General features: G+C 58.1%; 1 protein-coding gene across 6 annotated transcripts in view; it reads right to left on the bottom strand.

Annotated features, from left to right (window-relative positions):
• The window catches only part of RIPOR3 (RIPOR family member 3), a 70,234-nt gene that overhangs the window by 3,918 nt on the left and 52,614 nt on the right, over nucleotides 1-13,702 (bottom strand). For all 6 annotated transcript variants that reach the window (XM_060285091.2, XM_030839074.3, XM_060285087.2 and 3 more), the window contains 15 exons: nucleotides 13,316-13,339; nucleotides 12,956-13,009; nucleotides 12,153-12,302; nucleotides 11,919-11,982; nucleotides 11,529-11,572; nucleotides 11,216-11,341; nucleotides 10,985-11,130; nucleotides 9,112-9,241; nucleotides 7,003-7,575; nucleotides 4,295-4,425; nucleotides 3,244-3,367; nucleotides 2,554-2,689; nucleotides 1,763-1,924; nucleotides 895-1,056; nucleotides 185-387 (listed from right to left, as the gene is read on the bottom strand). In XM_060285091.2, coding sequence (XP_060141074.1) covers nucleotides 185-387; nucleotides 895-1,056; nucleotides 1,763-1,924; nucleotides 2,554-2,689; nucleotides 3,244-3,367; nucleotides 4,295-4,425; nucleotides 7,003-7,575; nucleotides 9,112-9,241; nucleotides 10,985-11,130; nucleotides 11,216-11,341; nucleotides 11,529-11,572; nucleotides 11,919-11,982; nucleotides 12,153-12,302; nucleotides 12,956-13,009; nucleotides 13,316-13,339 — 2,229 coding nt within the window. The remainder of the gene's footprint in view (nucleotides 1-184; nucleotides 388-894; nucleotides 1,057-1,762; nucleotides 1,925-2,553; nucleotides 2,690-3,243; nucleotides 3,368-4,294; nucleotides 4,426-7,002; nucleotides 7,576-9,111; nucleotides 9,242-10,984; nucleotides 11,131-11,215; nucleotides 11,342-11,528; nucleotides 11,573-11,918; nucleotides 11,983-12,152; nucleotides 12,303-12,955; nucleotides 13,010-13,315; nucleotides 13,340-13,702) is intronic.

Here is a 13,702-nt window from a genome sequence, read left to right on the forward strand (position 1 = left end):
CCAGTGGTGAGGGCTTGCGGAAGGCTGTGTTCTTGTCTGGAGTATCTCTACATCAACATACCGGCCGCAGATGCAGCCCCCAGTCACTCACTGCTCCCTGTTTTTCCAAGAGGAAGCCTACCTCCCTCCACCTCCCCCCAACTCACACACCTGCAGCCAGGGGCTGCCGCCTCCCACACCGTACCTTTTCCCGAAAGCTCTTGTTCTTGGCTGCGCTGGCCAAGCGAGCACTGGCCGCCCTGCACACCCGTGGGGTCCCGTCCAGCTGGAGCAGCGCCCAGGCCCTCAACGTCTGGGGCAGGGGCTGGAGCTGGCCCAGCTGCTTCCCCTTCAGCTTCCTGACTGTCTTGGCCTGGCCCACGCACTGCAGCTCCTCGACGAGTGTTACTACAAGAGACAGAAAAAAGGAGGCCCGGGGTCCCCTCTGATTGCGCCGGGCTGGACAGCTGTGGCTCGTGCATTAGCCAGGGAGAAGCAAATCCCAGGACAAGCCCGTGTGATCACCAAGTGGACAGCCTGGATTGGTCTCAAAGGGGGCCTCCTGGAATCTCCAGGAAGGCTTTCTAGCAAGGGATCAAATACACCCTGAAAATGAATAAACCCCAGGTCCATACTTCAGGGACTCCGGCCAGCCCAGCAATAGCCCTCCTGTCCAGTTCTGACCTCTGCTCTGTGCTTTGTAAAGCCTCCTGCCCTGGGAGCTCATTTCTACGTGGGCTGAATGTAGAATCTAATTAAACCTGGTTCTCGAAAGAACAGCTGGAGGAGAAAGACACAGTGATTCTGAAACACTGGCTTCCCAGAGCCGAGCCGAGACAGAGGTCTCCACGACGGACACTCCTTTGTCGTCAGTGTGTTGCTTTGAGGCCATGTGCCCCCCACCCCAGCCCCTACCTTCCTTGGTGAGCTGAGCGAAGTGCTTCTCCAGGTCGGAGACACTCTGCCTCCGCAGGTAGCTGTGAAACTGGAACCAGGTGATGGTCTGTTCTTCAGGGAGCTCGGCTCCGGGCAGCAGCCCGCCGCAGCTGACCACCTGCTCCAGGAGCCTGCGGCACACTGGCAACACACAGACACGACATGAGGGGAGACCGAGACCCCGCCCCCTTGGCGCCGCTCAGCTGGCCACGGCCGGGTCACTTTAAAGGCTCTCTGATGGCGTGTGGGTGGGTGTCCCTCCCTGCGCCCCCTGCGCCTGCGTGGGGCGTGCTCCAGCTAAGGCCCACAGGCCCGAGGTGGGAGTCTTGCGGTGCATCCGTGTGCCCTGGGCCCCACCCGCCCCTCGATGTGAATCACAGAGCCGGGGCCTGGGAATATGCAGGTGGTTAGAACTGCTTAAGGCCCAGAGCCACTGCCTGGAGTATGTCACCCTTCAGTTGTCAACAGAGAAAAGTGCTGCAGCTCTGCATTCTGGGAAAGAGTCCAGCCAAGATTCAAGACACCGCTATGGGGCAGGTAAAGTCCTGCCTACCTTCCCATAAAGGCTCCTTCTCAACCCCTCTAAGGTTCTGGTGGAAGCCATGGAATCAGAAAGGTGCACGAGCCCACTAACGTTTGCAGCCTCCCGGCTTCACGGACTCCTCCCTCCTCTCCCCAGGAAAAGGAGATGCCTTGCTGTCAATTTCAGAAAGGCCTCCACTTCATGCCGAGAAGGCGTTCGCAGAGGTGGAGACGGGGCTACAAGGAGGCTTGCCGAGGCAATGCTGAAGGCCCCAGAGGATCCACAAAGCATTTCTGAGGCGGGCGGGCACAGGCAGGGGGCTACCTATTTCCAGTTGTCCCGGGTATTTCCCTCTGACTCTGTGCAGGAACGTCTTCTTGAGCTGGTCCAGCAGCACCGTGCCAGGGCAGGACAGGACCGCGCCGGGCTCCGTGCAGCCTCTCCACAGCTTCAGGCACCCCTTCCTCCGCGTGGCCTGCGGGATGACTGAAAGCCCAGGCTCAGAAGCCTGACTGGCGGTGGGGAACAGCAGGCAGTGAGGAAGCCCAGAGATGTCCTTCCACTAGGCCCTGAGAGGTCGGGGAGGAGGGATGGCCTGGCCTAACGCAGAGTCCCTTTCCCACGTCCCATTGTGACCCGCAGAGACAAGCAGCTTCGGCTGTGAGCACCTCATCTGGGTCACCACCTGCAGCCCTCACGACAAACCTGGGGCTGCTGCTGTCACCAGCCTCTCCTTATGGACAAGGGGAAGTCCCACAGAGGGGGCAGGGGCAGAACTGGGGTTACAGCTACTGTCTGACCACACACTGTATGCCCTGAATGTGCCCTGGGGTTCCTTCACTGACACCTACCCAGCGGCCTCCCCTGTACAGATGGGGAAGCTGAGGCTCAGAGAGGTGAATCTTTTGCCCAGAGTCACACAGCTAACCAAGGCTAGCGGGCCTCCCTTCCCACCCCACAGTGTGTGTCTGATCCCAGCCACTGCCCCCACTCATGTCCCCTGGGCTCCATTTAACTCTGGGTGTTGGGAAGGGAGAGGAGGCCCCCTGGGCTTTCATCCTCATCACTTCCTGCCACGCACACGGGCAGTCCGTGGATGGAGGACAGGTACTTACTCTCTTCAACGCATGTCGCCTTGCTGACCTTCTCAAAATCAAGCACAGAAAGCGTCTCCAGAACCTGTTTTTGCTGTGCAGCTTCTTCCAGGAGGCACTCCTGGACCATCTTCGACAAGTTAGGAGAGTCCAGTTTCTGGGAAGCAACCCATGATGCTCCGGGTTAGCACAGAACATGCCCTCTGAGGTCAACCACCATGCCTGTGGCGCCCACCTGCCCTGTGCCCATCCTTTCTTCTATCCCGATGGTAGCTCCCTGACTGTCATCTGGGGATTCCTCCTTTGCTAAAGGGGTAGAGACGACAGGATGCAGGCTGGAGCTGCCAGGAGCCACCTTTGCCACCGGCAGGAGCCAGCCTGCCAGAAAGTGAAGCCAACCAACACAGGAAAGCAGAGCTGAGAGAGGGAAAGACTCAGTCATGATGACGTTTGAAACCCTGGATCCAGCTGGGCCTGAAGCCCACCTCTGGGTCTTTCAATCCTACGAGCCAAAAAATTTCCTTTCGGCTGAGCCAGTTTGGATTGGAGTCCTGGCATCTGCCACTCAAAGAGACACAACCACTGCCTTCGGTTTAGGGCTTGGGCTGTATAAGGACCCCATGACTATTCACCAGCACCACCACCAGCACCCCCGCTTTGAACCTGCCACCCCACCCGACTCCACCCCACCCTCCCCCATTCCTCACCCACCTGCAGCAGCGCTTTGCAGATTCGGAGGTGAATCGTGAGCAGCACGTCCAGCTCTGGGGCACCAGCCGTGAGCTCCCTGGACGGCGCTTTCAGCGCTGGCGGTGGAGGTGGAGTCTTGTCCTTTCTGAGTTGAATTGAGAAGAACTGGGTGACCGTTCGGTTAGCAGTTCAGCTCCCTCCAAGGGTAGAGGAAACCCTCCCTCTCTGGAGAGCTCTGATCAGGGAGGCCAACTCCAGGTCCCAAGGAGATGGAGTTAAACTGAGGAGAAAACTAAGAGAAAAGGAGAAGCAGCAAAAGGTAGCAACAACTCAAAACAGGTGCTGGGATGGCATTGGGGCCCCCCCCCCCCCGCACCTTGCAGGGTGTGCAATTTGTAGCAGAAGCCTAAGGTTCCAACTAATTCCTAGCTCTGTGACTCTGGATAAGTCAGCCTCCCCTAGTCTCAGTTTATTCATCTGAAAAGTGGGGGCAGGAACCCCAAGCTCGGGGCCGTGAGGGGTGAGTGACACATAAGCGTACCCAGCACTGTGTCTGCTCCGGGCAGGGGCTGAGCCTGAGCCCTGAGGGGGGTGGAGGTGCCACACCCTCCCCATGGGATCGTGAGAAGAGAGTAGAAATGTGGCCTGTTCACACGCTTCTGTGCTGCTGAACTTTGGGTGCAGGAGAAGCGCTCAGGCCAGTGTGAGTGGGCAGGTGGGAGCTGCTTCACCGAGAACGCAGTTGGTGTCACAGGTGAGGGCGGGCCGTTGTGCAGAAGGAACTGGGAGCGGGGTCGCTTGGGCAATTGCTCCGCAGAGGTCAGAGGTCCTACTGAGTGCGCTATTGTTATTTTTTAAGATTAAAAAAAAAAAAAAAAAAAAGCCCATCGCTCGGAGCAGAAGGCTAAGGGCCAGGCTGAGGTATCCTCGTTCACTCAGTGGTCACGGAGGACCTGCTCTGTGCGGGGCGGGGCCGGGGCCACAATAAAGAAAACAGACATCAGGGCCGGGCTGTGGGAGAGCCCGGCCCCAAGGCTGGTCACCAGGGCTGCGTTGGGACGGGCGCACTCACCGGGGACCCTGGGAGCCCCCAAACAGGGCTAACTCATGCGGGGTGATGTGGGCGCTGAGGAAGGAGAAGCTCTCCAGGATGTACTCCATCAGGCTCTCGGCGGACGCGTGCTCCCGGCGGGCTCCGCGGGGCTGCGGACGGATGGACGGACAGCCGGAACTCAGGGCAGCCCGGCCACCCGCCCAGCATACCCACCCTAACGGCGTCCTGGTCACCGTCCCTCAGCAGGGCTGCCATCCCCTGCGTCAGGGACGGGCAAGGGGACGCGTCCCCAAGGCCCCTCCCAGTGGCAAGTCTGGGCAAGTCTCCCAGTGGCAAGTCTGCTGTGGCTGATTCCCATCCCCAGGGGCCTCGTCTCACACAAAGTGCACCGAAGGCATAGCCCAAGTAGATGCTGCCCCAAGAGCCAGAACTGGGCTCCTGAAAGTTGAGCCCAAAGAGAAAACCTTGAGCAACAACAGAAGAATAAGACTAGTTGCAGAGATTTCCTTGCCCAATAGAAAAAAAAAAATATATATATATATATACATATACATATATATACATATATATATGCGCGCACACACAGGCGCATGCGCACACACACAGTTCTTGCTGTTCACGGTAGTTACGGTGTGTAACGTCGTGATCTCTGGATTTGAAACTGAACAATTGCTCCCAGGGGAGATGCAGAGGCGTGAGCCTCTGGTCAACGTTTTCATCAACCCATCAATACGTAACCTTGTTTTCTGTGTGTCTGCTTAAAGACGTCTTATTTAATATAGACGCTGTACCGCTGATACACTAAACCCAAGGTCAGTGGCATTTTACCTCACGCCTGAACACAGCTTATCCAACACACACATCTCCTCCATAAGGCACGTCAGGAACACTGGCCAGCACCTCAGCCTGGCACTTGGGCGCTGTTTCAAACAGCGAAATCACCAGAAATAAGTACAGAAATGTGGAAAACGTAGCACTAAATATTCGGTGAAAAGGACACTTGGGTGCAGTATGAGCTGAGAAAAGAAGGAAGGGTGTCATCTCCTTCAGCCTCAGCTGGGAACTTGCACATGAGGGGACTCCAATTATTTGCCCCTTTGCACGTGCCTCTGAATGACCACGAAAGCATCACAAGCACGTTTCAGCAAGTAGATGAATTTGCAAAAACAGAATCTGTGAATAGTGAGAATTAACTGCGTGTATATATATACACACGTATAAAATTAAATCCTCATTAAATCCTCACATATACACATGAATATAAATACGTGAATTTATACACCTATACCTATGTGTATAATTTCTCTTGAAAAAGTCAAACTAAACACCATAGCCTATAATCATTTGTATTGTTCTAACTTGGTTTGCCCAAAAAAAAAAAAATTTCCTCGATGTTTAAAATTATTGTCCTATTGTGGTATTACTTTAGGTTGTTTATGCAAAGTGTATTTTTCAAAATACAGGTATGGGGGCTTCCCTGGTGGCGCAGTGGTTGGGAGTCCGCCTGCCGATGCAGGGGACACGGGTTCGTGCCCCGGTCCGGGAGGATCCCACATGCAGCGGAGCGGCTGGGCCCCTGAGCCATGGCCACAGAGCCCGCGCGTCCAGAGCCTGTGCTCCGCAACGGGAGAGGCCACAACAGTGAGAGGCCCGCGTACAGAAGAAAAAAAAAAAAAAATACAGGTATGTGGCAGAAGCTGCGTGCGTGCCGACCCGCATGGTTCTACACACTAACGCCGCTAAGAAATACAAAAAGGGTGACGTTACTTCTTAAATTTTTTTCTTGAAATTTTCTGGCAGGTCCTTTTTAAAGACCACAGCAGTGGTAAACAGCGAACGTGTTTTTAAAGTTACTAGATATAAAGTGAAAAATTAAACTTTCACCTGTGCTGAACTGTAATGTTGGGGGAGGGGTCAGGGCTGGAATAACCGAAACGAATTTTGATGAGAGCTGTTAAACTATTTCAGTGCCAGTGAACTGAACACAAAAGACAGTGGTTCCATAAAGTAATTGCTGTATGGGGACTTCCCTGGAGGTCCAGTGGTTAGGACTCCGTGCTTCCATTGCAGGGGGCACGGGTTCGATCCCTGGTTGGGGAACTAAGATCCCACGAGCCTTGGGGCACGGCCAAAAAAAAAATTGATGTCTAGGTAGGTGCTGTATGTATATATGCTGTATATATATGCCATATGTATATATATATATATATAAGTATACATTTTAGCTTATGTACATCTGTATATGTAAACCAAAAAAACAGAAATAACCTGCCCAGGCCAGCACCTCTGAGAGCCACCCAAGGACAGCCCCTGGCGTGGGCCCTGTGGAGAAGTTTTGGTGTGGGGCGTGTGGCTGTGAGGGGCCTCCCACAGTGCCAGCTCTGACCCTGAGAACGCCCCGACTTGGGAATTTTAAAGCTGAGCTGCAGCCCCACCCACCCAGGTCAGAAGATGTGAGATGGGGCTGGGATCTGGCTGGACATGGAGCAAGTTATCCACACTGAGCCCCGACTTCCTCTTATAATCCTCCTCCCAGGTCGTTGAGAGCCGTTGTTACACCCATTGGACTGATGAACAGATTGAGGCCCAGAGAGGAGACATCGCCCACCTGGGTTACACAGGGGTGAGGCCAGGGTGCTGGCCCCGGCTCCCTGCCCCAAGATCTCACTCCCAGTTGTCACACCATCAGCAAAGCAGGACTTCCGCCCAGCAAAGAATAAACGTACCTTCAGCCGGTCCCTGAAGCTGAGGACCTGGTACTCCAGCTCCCGGAGCTGGGGCGGGGCAGGGTCCGTGGACCTCAGTAAATCCAGGACATCCTGCAGGGGCCTCTCGAGGGGCACCCCGGGCCCATCCACTCCATCCTCGGTTTCTGCTTCATGGTGGCCTTCTTGGCCTCCGGGGATCACGTGGTTGCGGAAGGGGGAGCCCCGTGGCAGGTCGAGGCTTTCTACTCCCAAATTTCTCCACCCAGGCTGCTCCACAAATGAGCCTTCCGCCAGGTGGAACACCTCTGGCAGGAGGCCCAGGGGTGGGGGGTCCTCCTGGGCCCCCTCTTCAATGGAGGTGTTGGGGCCAATGGCCAAGGGCAGGAAGCCCACGTCCGAGGCGGATGCTGTTGTGCTGGTCTCAGTGTCTCGGGGGTCCTCGGAGCTAAAGGAGTCCATCTCAGGCAGCTCCTGACTCCGGCTCCGCAGGCCAGGCCCCCGAAGGTCACCGTCGGACAGGCAGCTGAGGATGGAGGTGGCCCTCGGCCTGTCCAGCAGCAAGGCTTGCTGTGCCGGCTGCTGCAGGACAGACTGGAGAGGGGGATGCGGGAGCAGACTCACCAGCTGCCCCAGGGATCACAGCGAGGCCCCCAGAGGGCTTCCCCCACAGACCCTTGCTCTGCATACGCACATTCTCAGGATGACTGAGGTCCACCAAGGTGACTGGCAGCCCGGAAGTGCTGATAAGAGCCTGGCACCTCTCTGCCCTTATCCCTCATCACCCTTCTAATGCCCTTCTTTCCAGCCCCAGTCTCTGAGTCAGACCTCATTTAACCATCACCACACCTCCCTGAAGGTGGGCACTGGCTCATCCTCAGGCCACACAGGCGAGGATCAAAGTGCGAGAGTTTTAATCCAGGCGAGCTGACATAAACCCGAACCCCTCCCCCTCACCAACCGAACCAATAATAATGGTTGATGTTCAGACAGCACCATCTGTTTTTGCCAGGCATTCTTGTAAGCACTCCTCATTAACTAAGTCATTTAACCCTTACAAAGCCCCATCAGGGCGGTGCTGTTGTTCTCATTTCTCTGATACGGAAATTGAAGTCCAGAGAGGTTGAATGACTTGCCCAAGGTCACGCAGCAGATGAAAGGCATAGACAGAATTTGGACCCCAGGCCATCTGGCTCCAGAGTCCATGCTCTTAACCATAGATGATTTTTCAACCAAAGTACACTGGGACCACCCTGGCCAGACAATCACGTTTCCTCTAAATGCACAAGTTGCCCAGCTCATATAAAGCTGCCTTCCGCACCTAAGGTCCAGAGGCGGGAGACAGGTTCATCCAGCTCAGCATCACCCTCCCTCTGGGCTTGACAGAATGTCCTTGTTTTTGTCTCTGTCCCTGGACCCTCACTGGGGCACCTGCTTTGGGAAGATACTTGAACACATGCAGGATGACGTGTGCACCAGGTTATTTACAGCCCCGTCGTTGGTAACAGCAAATAACTGAACCTCAATATCTTGTTAAACAAAGTGCGATTTTTAGCCAAATGTGGAATGCTGCACCGTGCAAACAAAGAATGAGGAGCGCTCTGGGAATGACAGTGTCCAGTACATCACTCGGTTAAGGGCTGCTGTGGGAGAAAGGCTGGGGAAGAGGCATCTGCTCCCAGACGGCACAGAGCATCTCTGGAGGAATATGGAGGAAGGTGACAAGAGTAGTTGGTGCTAAGGAGGGGACCCAGGTCCCTGGAGGCCACAGGAAAGAGGTATTTTACTGTACAGGGTGTTAAGGTATTACCTACTGGAAACGTATACTAAAGGGTAAAACAGACTGGAGGCCAAGGTCATGGCTGGGGTGGTAGAACCATCCAGAGAACCCCATCCCAGGCATCCGGAAGAACCAGCCGAGCCCAGGACCAAGTCCAGAGGCCCCAGAATGGAGGGCTTGGCTGCGAGAAAGAAAAAGTACAGAAAAACACCCAGGATGACCCCCAAACAAGGGAGGCTGAGCCCAAAGTTTGCTGCTCAGCCCACCCCCTGTGCTGGCCCCTGGGGAGTCCCCCCCACTCCCGGTCCCAGCTAGAACCACGGCACCCCTGCCCGGCGCGGCTCACTCACCAGGTAGTATCTCTCCCGGAAGCTGGGGGTGCTCGGGGGTGTCCAGTTGTACAAGAAGCCCTTCCTGCTGCCCATGGAGAACTTGCCCGTGGGGCTGGGCGACACCAGGAAGCTTTCGGTATCAAACGGGCTGGAGGAGAGCAGAGGCCAGGGTGTCATCGGTGGCCGGAGGACACTGGAGCACAGACAGGACCCAGGAGGTGGAGGCTCGGGGAGGGGCAGGCACAGCCAGGGGACTCCAAATCCACGTTCTCAACCCTTCTGGCCACGTCTCTCAGAGGCTCGCTGCCCTGAACGCCCTTAGCCAGATGGCGAGGGGCGGCACTCGGCCGCCACACAGGTGAATGACACCCCCCTTTAGAGGCCTTTCGAGAAGCTCAGCAGACCAGAGGTGGACACTCGGCTCTGCCGTCTTCTGGGTTAGCCACGTCACTGCCCCCCTCAGATTCCTCATCGGTCAGGGGGCGCCAGTCACAGGGAAGGCTGCAGATCCAGGGTGAGGAAGTGATGCGTCAGCCCGGCCCTCGCCTGCCCTTGGAGCAGGCAGGCGTGGGTCAGCCCTCCCTGCCTCGTGCCTCCCTGCACACAGGCCTAGCTCGCAACACCTGGGGCCCAGCCCAGCCACGAGGGCCTGAGGCTCAGAGGCACTGCCTGCCCAGGGCAGCTGCAGGCCGGCAGGATACCCGGGTCCTTGGACTTGCCCGGCTTGGGGCTGCATGGCGCTGGGCCACCCCCTGCCCCGTACACTTGAGAGGCGTGCTCAGCCCCGCTAGACAAATGAAGACACTGAAGCTGGGGTGTCACTTGTCCAAATTCACCCAGCTCACCGGGGAGAGGGCAGTGGCTCCAGTGACCCCGGCTCAGACCCCACCCCAGGGAGGAAGGAGAGACCGGCCCCAACTGGTCACAAGAAGCACCAGAGTAGAGGAAGTGCGTCTCAGCCCCTTTGCTCCTGCAGCACCTGCCCTGGGGAATGAGGAGAAGGGAATTTCCTCGAAACCCAAGGTTTCATTTGGGAGAAAGAGCTCTGCTACCAAAACCAAAACCTGTGGAAACCACCAGCGATCCTGAAATGGCATGCACAGTGGAGAGCCCCATCCTGGGCAGGGGTCGTTCTCACACGTGTCCCCCATCCATGGGGCTGTGGGCTGTGGCCCAGGGAGGAATCAAGGTGACCACTCGGCGTTATGCCTGATGGATGGCAGGGGTCAGCGGGGAATGAGGTGGGCACAGCAAAGCCAGTCCTCCTGGGCAGAGGCAGGCTTCTCCCAGGAACCCAGCACAGGAGGCTGCTGGAAAGGGTCCTGGCCAGCCCAGGTCTTTATTTTATTTTATTTTTTAATATTTATTTATTTGGCTGCACTGGGTCGTAGTTGCGGCATGCAGGCTCTTAGCTGCAGCATGCGGGCTCTTAGCTGTGGCATGAGGGCTCTTAGTTGCGGCATGCGGGCTCTTAGTTGTGGCATGCGGGCTCTTAGCCGCGGCATGTGGGATCTTTTTCCCTGACCAGGGGTCCAACCGGGGCCCCCTGTATTGGGAGCGTGGAGTCTTAACCAATGGACCACCAGGGAAGTCCCCAGCCAGGTCTTTAACAGCCACTGGGTCAAAAGTGAGAAGGGAATCAAAAGTCAGAGGGGCGGGGGCGGTGGGGTAGGCAGGGCTGCAGGTAAGGGTCTGGGCCCCAGCCTGTCTGGGGGGCAGGATGAGGGCAGGGCTGCCCAAGGTGGATGCTAAGGCGTGGTTAGGCCACCAGGGGGAGCCGGCGAGCCCCCTTCCCCCCACCCCGCCCCCTCCTCTCTGGGTGAGAGTTTGGGGCCGGCCTCCAGTCGGGGCAGTGGGCCCCGGGCAGGGGGAGGCGGCTACCCCGACTCACTTCCACAGCACCTCCAGCTGCAGCTTGATGGTGCCCAGCTCTGTGATGTCCACCACGATGACCTGCGGCCGGGTTGTGAAGAAGTCGGTGATGTCGCAGGTCACTGTGCCCACCGCCAGCGAGCTCAGGCCCCGAAGCTCTGTCACCTGCGGGGATGGGGAGTTCTGGGTGGTGTCGGAGCCAAGCCCCGCCCCCCGCGGCGCCCCGGCCCCGCCCCTAAGCCCCACCCACCTTGATCTCCAAGTTCTCGTGCAGGGTGGGGATGAAGACCTTCTCCTCCTCGTCCCAGGTCTGGCTGTCGTCAGACTCGATCCGGCCCCTCAGCTTCCAGCGCTGGCGGCCCAGGCGCAGGAGCACCTGTGGGCCAGGCCCACGGAGGGAGGGGTCAGCCGCCCCCCTTGCCCCCTGCCTGGGGGCCCTCCCTGCCAACTGGGTCGGGGCGGGGACAGAAACCCAGCTGGGGCCCTGGTTGCCAGCAGCTCCCAACCCCCAAAGGCCTGGTGAGGAGCCCTGAGGTCTGATCCCGCCCGGAGCGTGGCTGTACCTCATACTGGTCTCCCGGACAGAGGCGTGCGTAGCCCACCAAGCCTGGAACACAGAGACGGGCTAATCTCCTCTCCACTCTCCTCCGTCCCTGCCCCATGGGTCACAGGCCCTCACACGAGGAGCCCCCCCCATCACAGGGTGTATCAGCTTCGGGGGATGGGGGGATAGGCCTTCATGATGACAGTGGACAGGCCTGGGCCCTCACTTTCAACTCAGAGAGGGGATAGGACTTGCCCGAGGTCACAAGTCACAGGAGTGGAAACGCGGGCTGGGCCTGGACCCCCGGGATTCTGACCAACCCTCCGCACAAGGCCCAGGGTCCCCGAGAAGGCCTGATGCTCCCTCCACACTGGCACCGGCCCAGCCACTCTCAGCCCTGTTCTGTTACCTTTCATCCTGACGTGGAACTCGCCCAAGTGAACCTCCAGGGCCCCCTCGATGAGCCACATGTCCTGCAAAGCCCCACACAAGGTGGCTCACCGCCTGCCCCCGGGCTCGGCCACGGGGGACGCACAGACCCTGCCAGACAGAGGCCCCCGGGCAGAGAGAGAGGCTTCCTCAGGGCCCAGGGAGCCCCAAGACCGGCCCGACCCTCGCGGCGCTGCCCGCCACCGCCGCCCACCTCGGTGCACTCCTGCAGGCTGCGGCCCAGCTCTTGCAGGCTCTCTCGGGAGGCGCGGCTCGGCGGGCACCGGGAGAAGGCCCGCTGCATGTTGGAGGCGCCGTCTCGCAGGCGGCACTGGATGCAGTAGCCTTCGTAGAGCTCGTCCACCTGCGGGGCACACGGGTCCGTGGGCGCGCCGCACGGGCTACTGGGCGCGGCCCACGCCGAGGGGCGGAGCCCCGACCTGCCAGTCACTCGCCCCCGAGCAGCCGACCCCACCCCGGCTGTCCCACCCCCGTAGACTGTGCGCCCGCGGGGCAAAGACCAAGTCTGTCTCGTCCGCTCCGCATCCCCAGCACCTGGCAGAGGCTGGCACCCAGCGGGTGCACAGTAAAAACTAGTGAACTGGCCGGGTGGGTGCATCGCTTCCCCTCTCCCTGCCCGATTTTTCAATTGTGAAACAGGGAAGGTGGGTTTGTGATATTCTGTCCGCCCACTGGGCTCCTGCGGGAGTAGAGCAAGCTCACGGAAGAGTTTGCAGAATATAAAGCTTAAGGCACTTGCTGTGCGACCCTGGGCCAATCCCTGTCCCTCTCTGGGCCTCTGCAATCACATCTGTATGATCGGGTGGTGGGACTCAACATTCCCAGCCCTCTAACCCCAACCCCCTGATCCCCATCTCAGGGCTCAGCCCCTGCAGGCTCTGCTCCTCCTCGGCTCTCTCCAGCCACCTGGCACCCAGAGAACCTCCCGCCACCGCCCCACTGCTAACCCAGCAGAGGCCCAGCAAGCCGGGAGACACCCCCCGAAGCCAGGCTGACCTTGCTGATGTGAAACTCCATCTTCCGAATGTGCCTTTCCACAGAGCGTGTTTGCTTCTCCCAGAAGAAGAGAAGATGCTTCAAAAGTAGCCTGCCCACACTCCCCCCCAGCCCCTGCCACCCTCCTCCAGGTACTGACACACAGAGCTGCGCTCAACGCCAGGCCAGCCCCTCACCATCCCTAAAGAAGGCGCATCACTGAGCCTCAGTTTCCCCATTTGTAAAGTGGGGAGGAAACCCAAGTATTCCTCCCATGGGACAGCCAGGAGGATGGAATGCAAGCGAAGACGTTATTCTCATCCAGCCAGGCCCAGCCATGGCCCACCTTGCTTACCACGTGCAGACAGGAGTTTCCCTCACCTTGTCCAGGTCATAATAGAAAGCCTGCAGGGGAGGAGAGGAAGGAGGGAGTCAGGACTCCAGTGCTCCTCCAAGACCATGAGGCTACATCCCAGGGGTGCCTGAGCTCAGAGGACAAAAAGCCAGCGGCCACTCCGTCCTCTGAGGCCTGCAGTCAGCAAGCTGTGGTCCAGGCCAAGCAGGAAGAATGAGTAAACACACGGGCTTTGGGTGAGGCAACTCTAGGCCTGACTCTATTTGCCAGCTGTGTGTCCCAGGCAAGTTTCTCTACCTGTCTGAGCCTCCATTTCCTTATGTAAAGTGGGGTACCAACAGCACCGACCCCACAGGGTAGTTACGAAGAGTAAAGGACGGTGTAAACTCAACAAGAGGGGAACCAGTGCAATT

Source organism: Globicephala melas, chromosome 15, assembly GCF_963455315.2.
Source record: "Globicephala melas chromosome 15, mGloMel1.2, whole genome shotgun sequence".
Taxonomy (NCBI): Eukaryota; Metazoa; Chordata; class Mammalia; order Artiodactyla; family Delphinidae; genus Globicephala; species Globicephala melas.